This window comes from Macaca mulatta, chromosome 1, assembly GCF_049350105.2.
Source record: "Macaca mulatta isolate MMU2019108-1 chromosome 1, T2T-MMU8v2.0, whole genome shotgun sequence".
NCBI lineage: Eukaryota > Metazoa > Chordata > Mammalia > Primates > Cercopithecidae > Macaca > Macaca mulatta.
Window position 1 is genome coordinate 206645319 of NC_133406.1, and position 18919 is coordinate 206664237.

Genomic DNA, 18919 nt, shown 5'->3' on the forward strand with positions numbered 1-18919 from the left:
TCTCCAGGTGTAGAAAGGATTGCAATCCTACTGGCCTGGCTGGTGGTCCCTGATAGCACCTGATGGTCTCCTGGATCCTAGGCTCCTCATTGCCACTTCTCTCCAGGTGTAGAAAGGATTGCAATCCTACTGGCCTGGCTGAAGGCCCCGCACAGGCACCTTCCTTCCTAGTGCTCCCAGGAGGTCAAGAGCCACCAACCTAGAACCATCTGCTGTCCTCACTCAAGGGGCTCCTATGAGAGGTGGATGATGTGGCCCACACCAAGTATTCTGGAAACGGCTCGGCCTTCTATCATGGGAGCGCTGAAGGAGAAGATGATGAAGAAGACCCAAGAGAAAAAATCGAGGAGCCCCATAGGGGAGCTCAGCTGCTGTGGCTTAGGCTTTGCAGTCTGGAGGCCCAGCACACGATCCAGCTCTGGCCAGCCTCTCAGAGGGCATGATGAGTCTCCAAAACGGTGACCATGGAATGCTTCCAGCAGGGTCCATGCCTTCCTGGTAATGCTCATTGTGTACAAGCACACACACACACATACACACAAACAGAAACAGGCAGGCACACAATTCACATGTCACCAAACACAGACCCAGGGGAGTAGTCACTGCATTTAACAGTCAATCAGAGTGGACACAGTCTACAGTCTTAGAGGCTTCCTGCTGTGCCAGACAGGAAACCTTTAGTCGCTGGGTCCTGATGAGTCCTGAGGCAAAGACTTGGCGGTTCACAGTGCTTGGGGAGCTTGGGGAAGAGCTATGTACTAAAGACATGGGAATGTACCAATAGTCCAGCAGCCAAGATAGTCGTACTTCTTGAACATTAGCCTCTCTACCCCCACATGGAACCTTACCAGGCTTGGAGGCAGAGAGTAATGCCTGCAAAAAGTAGACTCCAGACAAACAGACCTGGGTTTGAATCCAGGCACCACTGCTCTTTTCATGTCAGACCCTGGAACCTCAGTGTCTTCCCCTGTAAAACGGGTGTGGCACCTAACATCACCTGCCTCATGGGATGGTTGGGGGCATTCAGTGAGGTCACTCGTATGTGAGCTCAGCACAGTGCTGTGCACAGGAAACATTCAGTCAGTGTCGGCTGTGAGCATTAGCTAGTGTGAGCTGGTCCTGGCCAGCTCCTGGAGGGCCACTGGAGCTGTGTGTGCAGCAATGTCACTCTCTATTATTTTCTCTTTCCCTCCACTCTCTCTTCTGTCCCCTTTCCCTGACTTGTCACCTATTCCCTTCCTCTGCCTCCTTCCCATGTCTAGACTTAGGCCTATAAATAGGCCTCACTTCCCCGGCTGTGTCCCCCTGAGAACAATCAGAAAAAAGGGGCTGCCAATCCGAGGTCTCAAGTTTTAGATCCCCCTCCTCTTCCTCCTCTTCACCATCCGCCTCAAAAGGAACAGGTGTCTCAAGTCACAGAAGTCAGACATTTGAAGGACTAGTTTTTGACTCCCCTCTCCAAATACTTTGCAAAGCAAGCCACACATCAATAGCTTCACTGAATTAGAAAGACACAGTACAATTATGTTAATTTTTTAAAATTGTGATAATGGTATTGTGGTTATACCTAACAACAACAAAGAGTCCTTATCTCTTAGAAATACATAGTATTTACAGAGAAAATGATGCCTGGGACTGCCTTTAAAATTAATCTAGCAGAAGGAGGAAAAAGTAATAGATGAAACAACATTGGCCATATGTTGATCATTGCTAAAGCCGGGTAATGGTTACATAGGATTGTAACACACTAGTCATTCTATTTGTCTGTATTTGCTTTCTGCTTTATTGTATACAAATATTACACATACATACTCAAAGTAGCTTCTAGAAGCCCCACAGGGCCCTGAGATCCCTGTACCAAAAAACACCCCATGATAGTCCCTTCTCAGCACCTGGGAGATCACTCCTGCCCTCCCCATCCTGAAGCCAGGCTAGCAGACAGGAACTAGCAGGGGCTGAGTGTGAATCCCTGCTCTGCCTCTCAAGAGCTGCCTTCTACACCTTGTATTCCTCATCTGTCAAGATTAGACTGTGAGCATTCTATAAGTTGTACGAAACACTTAGCACAAGCCGGGTACATAGTGGGCCCTCGAGAAATGCTCACAGCATAATTATTATAATGTAATTATCAATGTTTAGATCTTAGTTATGATGCATCCATATGTGCCTCTGCACAACTTCTCCTCACAGGCATCCAGAGCAACGAAGAAAGCATCTTCCCCATTCGTTCCCACACTGCAGCCTTTGTGGTGTTTAAGGAAACATTCATGTTCCCCCCCGCCCCCCCACCGCAGCTGCAACCACCTTCTTCTCTCCATTCTGAACTCACAGTGGCTTTCAGGCAATATGGCTTCCAGACCTGACCACTCCAGGCCATTCTCCTCTACATACCGCAGAAACCAATGAGACTCTTAGAAAGCTGGCATTGGTGTGCCGAGAACATAGGGGCCCACCCCGGCTGCAAGCCCTGCCAGGTGCCCTTGAAAGGTTGCCATAGGAGATCCATTCTTCTCTTTCCAACCAAATTCATATTTCCCTTGCATTTGTCGTGAGTCTACTACGGGCCAGACAGGAAGCCAGTCATCCACATATGTGTTCATATTTAATCCTCCCCACATGCCTGGGCAGTAGCCAGAATCATCCCCACTTTACAGATGGGAAGAATGACCCTGAAAGGCTAAGGGCCTTTCCACTAGGAGGCAAGAAAGTGATGTAGGGACTTGGCTGGGTCCAGCTGCCTCCACTAATTCCTCCCCACCCCCAGCCTGGGCTTCCTTTCAGGAGATTGTTATCTAGCAAGGTCTCCCTGATCCCTGGCTGGGCTTTCTTCCCCAATCTGAATGTAATCAGGAATATTGCTGGTTTCGTCCCATCACTCCAGCCTGTGGAGGATCATCACAGTGAATCTTGAGCCTGTCATCCGTGGTATTAGCTGTCCCTGACAGCTCCATGTCAGCTGCATGTCTGATGAGCACATCTTCTGAGTCTTCTGCCAATTTACAAATAGAAATGTTGAACAGGAGAGAGTCTGGGGCAGAGCCTCAGGGACACTACGGGAGAGTCTCCTCCCAGCCTGACAGTAATCCTGGATCAACATTTTGGGGGAATAAATCAAGCCCATCACTGTCATACCATCTCCATTCCCTCCCAAGAGCCTTTATCAAACCCTTCGCTGCCATCGAGATTCACCATATAGTTAAAAGTCCCTGATTCAGGGTCTTCTCCCACCACGCCCCTCCACTTCAAGAAAACAAGATCTGCTTGTTCTTATTTATTCTAGAAAACTGCGTGCCTGCAGAGCTAGGACATTCTCAGAACTCAGATCAAACCATTCCCCTGCTGAAAATCCTCCTGTGGATTCTCGTTACACACAGGATAAAATCCAAACTCCTTTATGATGCCCAGAGCACTACACAAATTGGCCACATCTCCTCCCTCTTCCAGGCATGTTGGGCTTTTATCTACCCCTTGAAATGCTAAGTTCAGTCCAGCCCGAGGGCCTTTGCACTTCCTTTGGAATGCTTCTCCCTGCAACCCCCCAGGGTCCCTTGACTAGCTCCTCCTCATCATTCAGGCCTCAGTTCCAGTCTCAAAGTAGCCTTTCCTGACTGTTATTTGAAAGGGCCCCTCCCCAGCCTTACTCCGTCAATCTGTTTATTTTCTTCACGGCATTGATTACCATCCTCTATTTTAATAGTATCTTTTTTGTGTCTTTACTCCACAAGGGCAGGGACTTTATCTTGTTCACCACAGAGGCCTCCAAACCTAGAATAGTGTTTGGCACATAACTCCAGCTCAGTCGGGGTTTGTTGAACAAAGGACTGAACTAGCTCACTTGCCTTTACCCATGCCAAGACCTCTAAGAGCTGATTGTAACCTGTCTGGCTTTGGTTCCATTTGCTGGCCTTCCATCTCACATCCCATCTCTGGCCTGGCATCCCTGTGAACTGATCAGATGGCACTAACCATCCTGTTTGACCTGGTCCTAAGACCTCCCAAACTCCGCAAGGCGGTCCCATGGCAGACCCCACATAGAACCCGCACTGACCTTGAGTAATCACCTTGGGGCTCACAGAAAGATTTTGTGGGCACCCCACCGCTTTGCTAGGTTCACGGTTAGACCTGCTCACCCCCATTCCCTGCAATCTACCTTTTTTCCCCCAAGTTTTGCTAGTCCTGGCATCTCTCCCGTGCTGTTTGCTTTCTCTTTGGGGTGGGTAAAAGCCACCGAATCTATCACAGACTCTATCACAGTGAATCATTCAGGGAGGTTAACCCAGCTCCTGGGCTCCTGACAAAGAAAGCAAGTCAGAATCAGTTCTGCGGCTCCAGCTCCACGCGGTGCCACCTCTGCTTTGCCCACCTCCAGAAATGATAGTTGTCCAATGGTAGCTCCATATTTGGATGCTGTGCATTATTTCTGCATTTGCGGTGTACAGAGTCATACAAAAATAAAGGCTATTGACTGGTTGGCACCCCTTCCCAGAATAATGACTAAGCAAGCATGCTGTTAGCTCCTCAACAGCAGTTCTGTGTACATGATAACACAGAGCAAAGATGAAAACTGCTATTCATCTGAGCCAAACAACAGAAAAATGCAAGCAGAAAATTGTTACTGCTGGAGGAGGATACCAAAACAAATATTTTCTTCCAGCTATGAAATTTTAGACTAATGACAAACACAGTACCCAAGGCAACCTGGCTGATTAGAGTGAAGTGGAGGACTCTGGGGTCAGGCACAGACCTGGGCTTGAATTGTGGTCCATCTGCAGACTGACCTCATGGCTTTGGGTGAGTTTCTGCCATTATGTGTCTATGTGGGTGGAGCAGCACAGCATACTAGTTAAGAGGTCAGTCCCCGGAGGGAGGTGGAAACTAGATTCAAATCCCCACCGTTTAATGGGGGTGGAGGGGAGGGCTGTCCTAAAGGAAGCTACCTAATATGTCAAAGCCTCAAGTCCTATTTCACAAAATAATAAGAAGGGTTAATTATTTATTTAGTACTAACTAACAAGCCAGGCACTGTGCTAAGCACTTTACAAGCAAAACTCTCATTTTATTCCCCCCAACAGGCCCAGTGGGGTAGTGTAGTAGACTAATTATAGTAATGGCCCCCATTTTATCACAACCTCCTGTATGCTTACTCTTTGGTAGTTCCCTCTCATCCTAATTTGTAAGACATAGATACCTGAAAAGTGTTTGGGAATTAGGGCTTAGATTCTTATTTCTCTTGGGACTTGGAACCTCCATGTGAAACGAGCCCAGGATAACACGTCACACAGAGCAAAACTCCAAGTTACATCAGCCAACCCAGACCTAACCAAGTGCAGATGCATGAGTGAGCATGAGCCAAGTTCAGCCAAGTCCAGCCCACAGTGGAAGAACCCCCCAGCTGAACCCAACCCAAATTGCCAAACTATAGAAATGAGAGCTAAATAAGTAATAGTTTTCAACCACTGAGCTTTGGGGTGGTTTGTTATATATCAAAAGCTTCCTGTCACAGATAGGTACAGTCATCTCAATTTTCAAAACGAAGAAGCCAAAGGACAGAGAAGTTAAGTAATTTTCCTGTGGTCACGGACTTACTAAGGGACAAAGCCAGTGGTCTGAGGCAATCTTGCTCTGATGCCGCTCTCTTAACCACTAGCTATGTTGCTCTGAAAACCAACAGTGAAATGCTGTGTGTGAGAATACTAGTAATAGGTACCTAAGTTAGGAGAGCAGAATAGGCTTCTTTGCACATTTGTCTTTTAAGCTGCAGCCTAAAGGAGAATAAGGACTTAGCCAGATAACGAATGCAAGGAAGAGCTTGTCAGACACAGGGAACAGCATGTGCAAAGACCATAAGGAGGGAAAGAGCTTGCTGCATCGTTGGGAATGATGTTCAAGTGGGTGGGGCACATGAATGGAGGTGGAGGGGAGAAGTTAGAGGTAAAGCAGGAGTTAGAATCTGCCAGGCCTTGGAGGTGATGCTAAGGAATTTTGTTCTAAAGGTACAGGGAAACCACTGGAGAGATTTAGGCAGGGAGATGTTAGGCTCTGGTTTCCATGGGTGAGGGTTATTTCTCCCAAGACAATCTAGAGGAGTGACAGGAGGGGACTGGGGCCTGAACCAGTATTTGCGAGGAGTTTGCTAGGTACTGGGTTTTACAGGTGGCACTTGTCGCCACCACAACCATGAGGGATACAGAGCACCTTCCTTCCCAATTGAGAAAGAGGAAATTGAAGCTCAGGAAGGTTAAATGATGTATTCAAGTTGACCCTAGAGAATAAGTGTTGGGGTGGAATTGGGCCCCAGGTCCATGTGACTTCCAAATCTCCCCTCTTACCCCTGCCCTCCACTTCCCCTAACAGTGGAAGAAGGAGAAAGAGCAAGGGCTTTGCAGTCAGGAGACCTGGATTCAAAGCCCAACTCTGTCCTTTCTGAAGGGTGACCTTCTACAATTCACTTCCCTTCTCTGAGCCTCAGTTTCAGGCAGGGCCAGAGGCCAGGAGCCAGCCAGGAGCCAGCCAAGAGCCAGGAGGATGAGGCAGCAGAAGGCAGAACTCAGTGGACAGGCAGGTGTCCAGCATGGGGAGGGCACCAAAGGTCCCAGGCTAGGAGAGGCCCCTTATCCTGTAAGCAGTGGTTCTGATGTTCAACCTAGCATCTTCCCCAGTGGAGCTCCACCCTGGCTCAGGCCAAGGCCGGCGGGCATTTCTGAGTCTACCTGTCTGCATAGGGATCAGAGACCCATGTTCTCTGACAGAGACCTATTTCTCTGGTGCATGTCACAACACCCAGTGTGGCTCCTGCCCAGTGTGGAGGTAAGGGAGGTGGCCACTTCTGCCAAGCTGCCTGTGTCTTCCTTCATTTTCCTCCTCCTCCAGATCCAGGATTCACTGAATTGCCCAGGTACCCTCTCCCCACATACACACCATAGCCCCCCCCCCCACACACACACACAAACACACACACATGCACACACACACTCAGGCACATATACACCCATGCACCACACACCAGTCATGCACACACACTATACACACATACACCCATTCACACATGCACACACGTACCACAGCCATGCCCACATATCACAGCCATGCACACAAATATACCACAGCCACGTACAAACACCCATGCACATATATACACACGTACACATGTACACACAGTCATGCACACACATCCATCTGCACACATCCTGCACACATGGACACACACTCATACACACACACACATCCATGCATACACATGCACACCTATGCACACACCCACGTACACATACACACCACACCCATGCACATACACACACAAACACACAAACCACCATAGCCTTCCTGCTTGGAAAACCAGCAGGAAGGAAAGAAAACAGGGAAGGAAGGTGGATTCTACCTCTCTCACCATCTGGGGGGGTCTAGGCTGACTTCTTTCAGCTTAGGGGTAAGGAACAATTGAGAGAAACTGCAGATTCATTCAGTTGCTGTGCCAGGGCTTGTGAACCCATGTCCCAAAGGTACATGGAAACTCCTTAAGCTCTGTCTGCTGGGACTTTCCTGATAGGAGGCAGGGGACTGAGCAGAGGGCTGGAGAAAGCTTTGGCCTCCCCATCCCCAGCCCTCCTCCACCCTCCAGGCTGCAGTGAGGATTAAGTGAGATGATGAATGTGAAAGCACTCGGTAAATTGTAAGGAGTGCTATGCAAATGTTAGCAGCTCTGACTGAGACAGCCTGGTGTGGGAGAGCCAAGACTGGCTGCAGGCTTTGGAGTCCCGCTGGCCCTGATTCACAGCCAGGAGCCTGGGTTACTAAAGGTATAAAATTGGGGAAATCACGGAGACCTCGGTCTCTTCATCTGCAAAGTGGGGATGGTGATACCCAAAGTTAAAGGAGGCAACACTGTGAAATCTCTCAGCTCCCTTAATGCCAAGCCTGGACTTCATTTCATCTAATTTCTTACCAAAGGTCTTCACACATAGTAGACTCAACTTTTTTTAAATGTCCCTGGCATACACTTAGAACTCAATAAAGGTCAGTCTCCTTCCTTCTTTCCACACTTTGCTCTGAAACACCTCCTTCTCAAAGATGTGCCAGACAGTTCTCTTTCAAGCCTAAGGTTTCATCATCTTTGACCCCCTTCCAAAGTATCAGAGAACCTTTCATATACATGCATGAGTCACCTGTAGTGCTGGTTTCAAATACAGATTCCTGAGCACCCTTGGAGAAATAGCAATTCAACTGATCTAGAATGGGGCCCAGGTATCTGCATTTTGAGCAAGTATTCTTCCTCCACTTGTGGCATCCCCATTTTCCCCCCAGTCTCGCATATCACTTCTCCACCCTGGTTTTGATGCAATCGTGCACTTGCTGACACCTACCCGGTGAGAATTTCCCTCTAGATGCTTTGCAATAATTTCCTGCTCATTAGGGCAGGTGAGACAGCCTTAGAAGGCATATTGTCAGGTGGAAGTGAGACACCCTGCTCCCCACAATGTCCTCCACCTGATTCTCCCTCCAGGGACCAGGTGAGTTGGGCAAGAACTAGAAGTGTTGGTTGGGGGGGCGGGGGGATTCAGTGAACTGGGGAATGAGACAGGAAATACCAGGGAATAAATACAGCAATAAAGGAGCTTCGACTGGGAGCTACAGAGTGATTCTTATTGTTCAAATTATCTTTAAAACTTTTCATTTGAATCTGTTTAATAAGGGAAGGCTTACCCTAAGGAAGAGGTGTTTTTTTTTTTTTTTTTTTTTTTTATTGTGACTTGGGAACTGAATTGGAAATAACGTTGCAACAAAGATATTAAAAAGGGGATTAAACCAAACCACTGGTGGCCCATCTCTGCAGGCTCCCACAACCTGCGACACAGCTCCTGAAACCATAAAATTAAATTACAAAGGGGGACACGGGAAGTGGGACGTTAATCATGATTCATCTTTCTTCACCACTCATGGCTCCTGGTGCTAAGCAGACATGGAAGGGCTATTCAGAAGGGCCCAAGGTTTCCGGTAGAACTCAAGCCTTGAAGCCACATCAGACTCTTATCCCTGCTCTGCTTCCTCTGAGTTGGATGACCCCGGGCAAGTTGCTTAACCTCTCTGAGCCTCACCTTTTTCATCTGTAAAATGGGAGTAATATTAACCATTTACTGGGAAGGGTTGCTAAGAAAGTGAAATAAAGAGGAAAATTAAAATATAGAGCCTGGCACATATAAGGTGCTCAAGAAAACGTTAGTTCTGTTTTCTGCAGACTAAGGCAGAAGGAGGAAAAAACCTGCGATGTTTTGAGTTATTGATATTCTGTGCTTCCTCTGATAACCGTGACCCCTTGCTTGGATGCTGGCTACCTCTGGGTGGTGGCAGTTTTATGGCTCATTCACCATTCCCTTCCTTATTTATTCATACCCACTGCATAGCCACCAGGTGCCAGGAACTCAGCTGGGCACTGGGGAGACAAAGATGAGTAAGACACAAACCTTGCCCTTAAGAAGCCCATAGTGCAGTAGCAGAAGAGGAATTGTTGCCACAAGGCAGCACACAATATGTGCCAGGTGCCCACTACCTCATCAGAATCCCACACTGGAACTGGGCTGATAGCCCTGAGTAAGGGGCTGTGTCCTTCCCTCTGGCCAATGGTCAAGAATAGAGCTGATTTTAAACTGACTCTTCCATTCTATCATCCTCAAAAGATCCATCCCATGTAGTTCTCAGTGCTAAGGAAGCATTTGTCTCTCATGATGACCCCTTCTGCTTTCTCCTAGAAGACAACATGAGTTATGAAAACCGAATGCTATGATCTCCCTTTATGCCCTGGCTGCCAAGAATCTCAAACCAGATGCTGTCATCAGTTGAGTAGTTTCCCTTCAGCCTAAGTTTCCTGGCATATAAATCTCCTTGTCTCATATCAATCGTGTCCTGTCATTTTATCCATGATAATGACATTGATGACAGTGGAATGGTGATGATGATGATGAACATCAAGTCCTTCTCTTATTCCCAGTGCTGTATGAGCTTTATATATATCATTTCATTTGCTTCTATAGTAATCCCTTGAAATAGTCATTCTGACTTTTCCCAGTTTTTCAGATGAGGAAAATAGGGCTCAGAAAGTTTGGGGAACTCGGTTACAGCTAGAAAGGGTGCTGTAACTCTAATCCACCTGTCTCCTTATTTTTTGTTATCTGGGCCACCTTAAATCACTTAGGAAAGAGGTGGAATATAGTTGTTTATTTCAATTAAAAAGAGGACCATTGAAAAAAGAGAAAGAAAAATGTTGAATGATGTGAGCAACAAATAATTCAGAGGACGACATACTTATTCTAGGTCCTTAAGGACGGCTAAGATTTAGATAGACAGAGATATATGGCAGAAGGACATTCCTGGTAGAGGAATAACATGAGCAAAGGCAAGGTGACATGCACCTGCTGGTAGCTCCTGTTGGTTTATAGAGCATGTGCAGGAGACCGGCAAGATATGCATCTAGAGATGGAGGCAGGGCCACTACAGAGACCGCTGAAAACCAGGCCCAAGGGGCCAGAGGACAGGGGGAGCCATGAGAGATATCTGAGCAGTGCTGCTGACCTGCTTCAGAAGATGAAATTGGCAAAGGCTGGAGGGCATCCTGGAGGGAAAGGCACCAAATGCAGTGAGAAGAGATGTGGTGAGGGTGGCAGAGGAGATACGAGCAGGGAGGCAAGGCGCCAAAGGCCATCATGAAGGGGGACTGCTAGGACATGTGGCAGGCTGGAGGAGGGAAGGGCCAGTGTCTGCCAGCACTAGTTCACTTGACAAACAAGAACGGGTGTGCATCAGTGTCAATGGGACTGGGGTGCTGAGACCCAGCATTGGGAAGCTCAAGAGAGGGAAAGGCTGGGTGCAGTGGCTCACGCCTGTATCCCAGCACTTTGAGAGGCCAAGGCAGATGGATCCCCGGAGATCAGGAGTCCAAGACCAGCCTGACGAATATGGTGAAACCCTGTCTTTACTAAAAATACAAAAATTAGCCAGACATGGAGATGCATGCCTATAATCCCGCTACTTGGGAGGCTGAGGCAGGAGAATTGCTTGAACCTGGGAGATGGAGGTTGCAGTGAGCCAAGATCACGCCACTGCACTCCAGCCTGGGTGACAGAGCAAGACTCTATCTAAAAAATAAAAATAAATTAAAAAATAAAATAAAATAAGGAGAGAGGGAGACATTTGCTTAAGGGTTGGGTCTCAGAGCAAAGGGTTCCAACTTGTGGCCCACGGGGTCTCTGAAATCATTCCCAAATACTGAGAGATGTGAGGATGTGTTTCAGACAAAAGGCTGCACAGAAGCTTTTTTCAGATTTTCAAAGAGGTATTGACCCCTCCAAGAGGAGAAAACACTAGCCAGGATTAGACTCCAAAGATCTTCAGAGCTGGCTTCTAGTCTGAGACATCAGCCTGAGTTTTCATGTCTGAGTCTTGTCTTTATCACTCCCATCACCAGGTTTCAAGCTTTTTAAAGAACAATGCCAAAAAAAAAAAAAAAAAAAAAGGCTATGTATTCCAAGCAACTTTTCCAGAGAAGTCGGGTTTATCCAATTGTTTAAATAACAGTAGCACAAAGAGTTGTTTGTTGGGAGAGCAATTCAAGCAAGGAAGCCCAGTGGGTTCCCAAATATCACTTGCTCACCAGCATGGAGAACAGGCCAATGGAAGCCAACAGTGAAAGTTTACTAAAATAAGTGCAAAAAAGCCTTCTTCCTTCTTGCAACAAATAGCCCCAGAAAGCTGCCAATCAATAAACCACTTCTATTTTTAAAAAAATGCTTAAACAGATTTCTTTTATTTCAGTAGATTTATCTCCCTACCTGAGTCTGTCTTGGAATAATGCCCACCAAAGCCTTTCCACTCTGCAGACCAGGTTTGTTATGATGGATAAATGGGAAAGTCTTGGGTGCTGACAGAGGGCCTGGAAGCATCCAGGGAAGCCAACCACACCCAGCAAGCTCGAGCCACCTTCCCCTGGTCACTAACACAGGCTACACTTCACTCCCATGGAACTTCTCATCTTTCCCTGCACCTGCTGCTGTGCTCTTTCTTGTAGGCGGTTCTTTCTCTCTTCTCAAGACCTAGCTAAGGGACACACCTATGGAAACCTTTGCAGTTATTAATCATGACATTCCTGCTCCCAGGAGATTATACCCGCATCTTTCATCACACAGTGCAGGGGTCTCATCTGTTGCTGCTTCAGCTTGCTTCCCTGAGAGGAAGACTTCCCTAAGTACCAAGCCCGTTCCAGTGGTCAAGTACCATGTTCAGTCATGTGCGTCTCAGTGTGCTTCCATGGCACTGGCAATTCATCGTCAGAACACTTAACTATATGTGTTGCGATCTACCTTTTGCAAGATGTTGAAGGTTCATAAAGGAGGTCAGAGACTGTCCCCAGCTTTTCCACCATTATATATTTTTTTAAACATTTCAGTAATAGGTGCATACTAATTTTTTCTTTTTTTTTTTTTGAGACGGGGTTTTGCTCTTGTTACCCAGACTGGAGTGCAATGGCACGTTCTCGGCTCACTGCAACCTCTGCCTCCTGGGTTCAATCAATTCTCCTGCCTTAGCCTTCTGAGTAGCTGGGATTACAGGCACCTGTCAACATGCCCAGCTAATTTTTGTATTTTTAGTAGAGACAGGGTTTTACCATGTTGGCTAGGCTGGTCTCAAACTCCTGACCTCAAGTAATCCACCCACCTTGGCCTCCCAACGTGCTGGGATTACAGGCATGAGCCACCACACCCAGCAATATTTGTTGAATGTCATTGTCGTCAGATGTATCTGTGTTCATCCCACCCACTAGACTGGGAGCTCTTTGAGGAAAGGGCTTCTGTTCTACTTATCTCTGCATCCCTGGGACCCATCATACGGCCTGGTACTGAGAAGGATTGTGTTTGTTGAATGAATTCATGAATGAAGAATGAACAAATGTCATTCTGTAGTTAGGGCAATGGAGTCAACAGCAAATCCAAAGACCTCATTCTGAGGCTTTGAAGTTTTAGAGATTAGGGGAATGAATGAATAAGTAATCCTTGAGTAAGTGGCTTGCCACAATTCTCTAAGCCCAAACTTAAGACTAATTAGATTTTGGAGTTAAATCAGCACTAGACAGAACTATTGATTTCTCCCCCAAAACCTGTCACTCCCCATTTCTTCCCCACCTTTGTAAATGGCACACTGTCCAACCAGGGGCTTAAACTTGGAATACATAGCCTCTTTTATTGTCATTATTATTTTAAAAGCTTGAAACTTGGTGACGGGAGTAATAAAGACAAGACTCAGACATGGAACTCAGGCTGATGTCTTAGACTAGAAACTAGCTCTGGAGATCTTTGGAGTCTAATACTCTCAGCTAGTGTTTTCTCCTCTTGGAGGGGTCAATACCTCTTTGAAAATCTGAGGAAAGCTTCTGTACACCCTTTTGCCTGAAAGACATCCTCACATCTCTCAGCATTTGGGGAATGATTTCAGAGACCCCATGGGCCACAGGTTGGAATCCTTTCCACTGAAGCCCTACACTCCCCACCTTGAGTTTCCCAGTGTTGGGTCTCAACATCCCAGTCACATTGATACTGATGCATGCCGCCGTCCTTGTTTGTAGGGTGAACTAGCACATGAAACAGAGCGTGGCCTCAATGTCTCTGTTTGTGTACCCAAATCCTCAGTAGGTCCATTGGCTCATCTTAAAACACACATTGAATCCTCCACTTTTTCCATCCCTACTGCAGTCACTCCTACCCAGCCACTGCCACCATTAGGCCTCCCCTGGACTCTGACAGTATCTTCCCAGAGGCCTCCCACTTCGTCTTTCACATACTTACAAACCATCTCCACACAGAAGTTGGACAGAGATTCAAACATTAGTGAATATGTTCTTGTTACACCCCTTCCTAAAAACCTGCAAAAGTGTTCCATAACATGTGGAATAAAATCGAAACTCCCCACAGTGATCCTCCAGGCCTCCCGAGGCCTTGCCTGTCTCTGTAATACTTATACTGTGGCCATGTCCCCACCCCTCCTGACTCCAGTCTCACTGTCCCTCTCTAGGCTCACTCCCACCTCACAGTCTTTGCATTTGCTCTTCCTTTTGTCTTTGTTTTGAGACAGGGTCTCACTCTGTCACTCAGGCTGGAGTGCAGTAGTGCAATCTTGGCTCATCGCAGCCTTGACCTCCCTGAGCTCAAGTGTTCCTCCCGCCTCACCCTCCCGAGTAGCTAGAACTAATGTGTGCCACCATGCCCAGCTAATTTTTGTATTTTTTGTAGAGATGAGGTCTTGCCACATTGCCCAGGCTGGTCTCGAACTCCCGGTCTCAAGCGTTCTGCCAGCCTCAGCCTCCCAAAGTGTTGGAATTGCAGGCCTTAGCCACCACACCTGACCTTTGCTCTTCATTTTGTCCAGACATTCTTTCCAGAACTTCCTTTGACTGGCTCCTTCTTAGAACCCAGGTCTCAGCCCTGATAATCACATCTCCTCAGAGAAGCCTTCCTTGACACCTGGCCTAAAGGAGCTCTTCCTATCACTTCACTCGGCTCTATTTCCATCATCACACTTGTCACCGAAATTATCTTTTTTATTTTTATGTGTTTCTTATGGGTTTCCTCCACCTGGAATACCATTCTCTTCACATTCCGAAGTTATCAGTTTTTGTATTTACATGCTTCTTTTTTCTCCTGTACTGGAATGTGAGCTCTAGGAAGACAGAGATTAATGGAGTTCACAGCTCCATTCCCCCTAGTTTTTCACACAGTTCTAGCATATAGTAGAAGTTTAACAAATATTTGTTAACTCAATAACTGAGTGAATTAATTAATACATTCAAAATGTGTCCATAGAGTGAAAGTCGGCTTGGGGAAAAAAAGTGAGTGTAGTATTGGTCGTCATTAACAGGAAGCAGAATGCAGACAGAGAGGATCCAATCTACATGGATTGGACCACCCCGGATTACTGTACTTGACTCTCCAAGTTACACTGCCACAAGGACCAACTGTGTGGACAGGAAACTAACCAAGTTGGCACGTGGGGAGAAACATAGAAAACCAGAGGTGATTAGCTTATAGAGACAAAAACATTCTGGAAGGAATGTTGTTGCTGTCTTGCTGTCTTTCACTATCTAAAGGGGTACTGAAAGAAAAAGGAAATAGCTTTGGCTTGGAGTACTAAGGGCAGAATCCAGATCAATGGGAATTAGTTTGATAGAGACATATTTCAGTGATAGAAAGCAAATGGTCTTTTAGGGGATTCATAGCAAGGGAAGGGGCAGCAAAGGGAAATGGTAAGCTTCCCGTCTGAGAAACTGTACAAGTGGTACAAGTGCACCATTTGGCAGAGACATTAAGGAGGGGATTCAAGCAGCAGAAGATGGCCTCAAAAATCTCTTTCAAATTTGAAATGTCTGGGTTCCTATGATATATAGGTACAGAGTTAAGAAAAATAAATTCTGGCCAAAAAGAGTTCTAGAATGCACTTACCTATCTACCCCAATAAAAGAAAACACCACCAAAACCGGGTCTACAAATTAAGCAGCAGAAACACTAGCTGAGAGGTGTCTTGTGCACCTGAAGGCATTGTAGAAACCATAAGAACAGCTTTCTGGCTTTTCACTCTGTGTGTGATCATTCAGAACATGGGACTCCCAAATATTTTGACTATTCAAAGATGCCTCAGATTCTAAGAGAGGATAGCCAACATTATTGCCTCAGGGCCAAGGCGGTCTTGGGTTTCATTTCTGAAACTCTACCACTTCCTAACTGTGGGACCTTGGGCAAAGAAATTAAACCCTCCAAACCTCAGCCACATTATCTGTAAAAGGAATTTCACTTATAAATGGAGGGGTGGAGGTAGCAATTGAAGCCAGAATGGCACAATGTGATAATTATCAAAACTCAGTGTAGACACATAGATATTCACCATATTATTCTATGTGTTTGAAAATCTGCATAATAAAAAGTAAAAAGAGATGGAAAGTTCAAAAGAGTACCTACCTCATACAATAATTGTAGAGCTTAAAGAAATGATTACATCTGAATTGCAGGGAATTTTTACAAATCTGAATTATTACCATAGATGTTTAAATATCCCATTTAATCATTCCAACAACCCTACAAAATGTGTAGTATTAATCTCCATTTGGCAGATGAGGAAACCAAAGTTTAGATAAATTAAACCGTAACAAATTCTTCAAATGTCATGGGGCTGAAATGGAATCTGAAACCAGAGTTATCTGACTCCACCAGCACACTGCCTTTAAGAATAGCTCATTGTGTTCTATTTTGTTGACAATTAGGATATTGTTTATTCATCTAAGTCAGTGGTTTCCTATCTCTTTTCTCAATAGCAGAAACATACTTTTCAAATTCAGCCCTTCTCAGAACTCCAGTAAGTAAAACTGATAAAAGCTAAACAGCTCTGGCTGAAATGGATTTTGGGGCCCAGCAACCAGCCCGCTTGACTCCACGGTACCCCTGAAGCACCTTGAGGTATATGGAGCATAGTGTGAAATCCCAGATTGAAGCCGCCAACAACAACAACAACAACAACAACAACAACAACAAATCCCAACCTGAAGAAGTACAAGTTAAGGGCAGCCTGATTTGTATAATGCATCTTTCATTTCACTGTCTCCCATCACATCGGATCCTCATTATCAACTCTGAGGTGGACAAGGCAGTGCATATCATCCTCAATTTGCAAATGAGGAAATAAAGGCCAAATGGAGTTAAGCAGCTGGCCAAAGGTGCACCAGTTCAATTTTCAGCCAAGTGCAGACTGGAAGTAGAGTCTGTCTCCATTAACTCCATGTGACCTGGCAAAGAGGGTGCCATCTACTGGAAATTGCTACTGACCCTTGGTCCACGAAGTGGACAATCAGCTCCTTGGCCACTGAGAGCTGAGCACAGCCCTCTTGCCAAGGCCCTGTCCCGGAGCAGATGGCAATGAGCAGGGAAGAAGGGCTCAATGCCACTGAAGGGCCTGACAGCAGGATTTTGGCTGTAGATAGGCCATTCCTATCTGAGCCATGTCGTGCTGAGCACAGGGCAGGGAGGCAGGACTAGCCAAAGTACCTTCCACCTTCATCTGCAGTAAGTAAATGAGCCCACAGAGGGACAGCAGGTAGTGCAGAGGTGGGTGTCCGTTACACTTTGCATTTCTTCTTAGCTCTTGCTTTGGCATCCCTGAAACCTGAGGCAGCTGATAAATGCCTGAATGGCTCCCCAACTCCAGAGCATCTCTGAACTGAGCTGTAGCATGTGTTGGAGCAGGCAACACTTAATTATCGGTTAGTCTTTAATTAGCTCTTAATTATTAACACTTAATCCATCTGTAAAATGGGGACACTAATACCTGCCTCATAGGGACTCTGGGAGCATTAATTAAGTTTACAGTCCACTTTGAAGATGCAAAATGTGAAATAAGTGCTCAACAGTGGTATTAATAACCACAGCAGATTTACCTTCTTTTCCTAATGAGGTCCCTTTTTCCTCTCTGCTCCTTCCTTTCCTTTCGAATATCCATCCCCAACAATATCTGCCCAACTTTGCCCTGATGGAGAAACACTTAGCTCTGTGTTTCCCAGACACAGGATTTCCCATCCAGGAAACGGGCTATTTACAGCCATCTTCCCGCACTTTAATTTTCTATTATGTCCTCTGAATATGTCAGTGCCTTCCCAGTAAATATTTTGATGTGTGCTCTTGCAGCAGCTTCTGTGGAGGCTGAATGGGACAGCTGCTCCCTGTATTAGGGAATTCCAGATGTGATTTAAAACCATCAGTCTCATCCATGTGAATGCCTAGCCTTTAGGTGGGAGAGGGGAAGGATCTTCTAGTTGCTTCTGGGGAAAGTCACGAGCCATGTAACCCTTAGCCTTGGCTAGGGTGGTTTTTCAAGGACCTCAGATTCACATGCGTTTAGGATGAGAGATGTCTGCTTAGTGGGCTAGTGAAGAGGCAGCCTGGAATATAGCCCTAATCTGGCTCTTCACCCACGAAACATCAGAACCTTGGTCAGCTCTTCTATAACGCTTGGACAAAGGACCATGGAAGGGGCAATATACAGCCTTTAGGGTTTCAGCAGCCTCAAGGGTGGGCCAGAACATTCCCCTAGAAGGTCAGACTTCATCTCCTCCCTCCTCCCTTTCTGCCAACGGAATAGGGGGGTACTCACTCTTCTTGAAAGCTGAGCTCATTGCCTCTTAGAGTTCCAGCCACGGGGACAGACAGCTGCTCCATGGAGGTCCAGGGCTGTGAGGCTTCAGGCAGGCCTTGAACTCTCTTCCAGATTTCATGGCAAGTCTTGTCTAGGCTGTCTTGGGGTGTGTCCTGGTGGATCCAGATGTATCTGGGGAATGGGCCCAGGGCGCAGGGGCGCTTGGCCACCAGGGCCGAGGATGAAGGAAGCCCATTCCCACTTGCCATCCTCCTCCGCTCTTTCTGGAAGCCCCTCTGTCCACCCAGGGCTAGAAGACATCCACCACCACTCCTCATTCACCAGAAAGGGAGATGAGGATGGGTCTTGGCAGAAGTGGGTCAGTTCTGTCTGGCTGTCGCTCCCACAAGGTGGTTAGGTTCAGAGGCCTTCGATTTGTGTGGGAGGGGTGGGTGGAGGACAGTTTTCTTTTGGGGAGGGGAGGGCTTATTTTGATTTGTTTTTATTTCCTCTTTCCTAACTTTTGCCGCCCTCCCCCTCTCCCTCAGAAGAAAATATTTAAAAGTCAACAAAAACCAGTAGCTTAGGAACAGTGGAATGCCCCGGAGCTCAGGAACCAGGCGCCTGGGCGGGCAGAATGACATCTGGGAACAGCTGGAGGGGGAGGGCTGGCTCTCCCCACAGTCCCTGGCACTGCCCCCTTGCGACGCCGCCGTGACACCTTGCGGCGCCTGGGCTCAGCCCATGCTGGCCCGCTAGGACACGC

The 18919-nt window shown here is 46.8% G+C and overlaps 1 protein-coding gene across 1 annotated transcript in view; it reads right to left on the minus strand.

Annotated features, from left to right (window-relative positions):
- Nucleotides 1-18581, minus strand: part of C1H1orf94 (chromosome 1 C1orf94 homolog) — a 41078-nt gene extending 22497 nt beyond the window's left edge. Inside the window, exon 1 of the mRNA XM_015134882.3 lies at nucleotides 18172-18581. Coding sequence (XP_014990368.1) covers nucleotides 18172-18491 — 320 coding nt within the window. The 5' untranslated portion in view covers nucleotides 18492-18581. The remainder of the gene's footprint in view (nucleotides 1-18171) is intronic.
- Nucleotides 18582-18919: the final 338 nt, after the last annotated feature.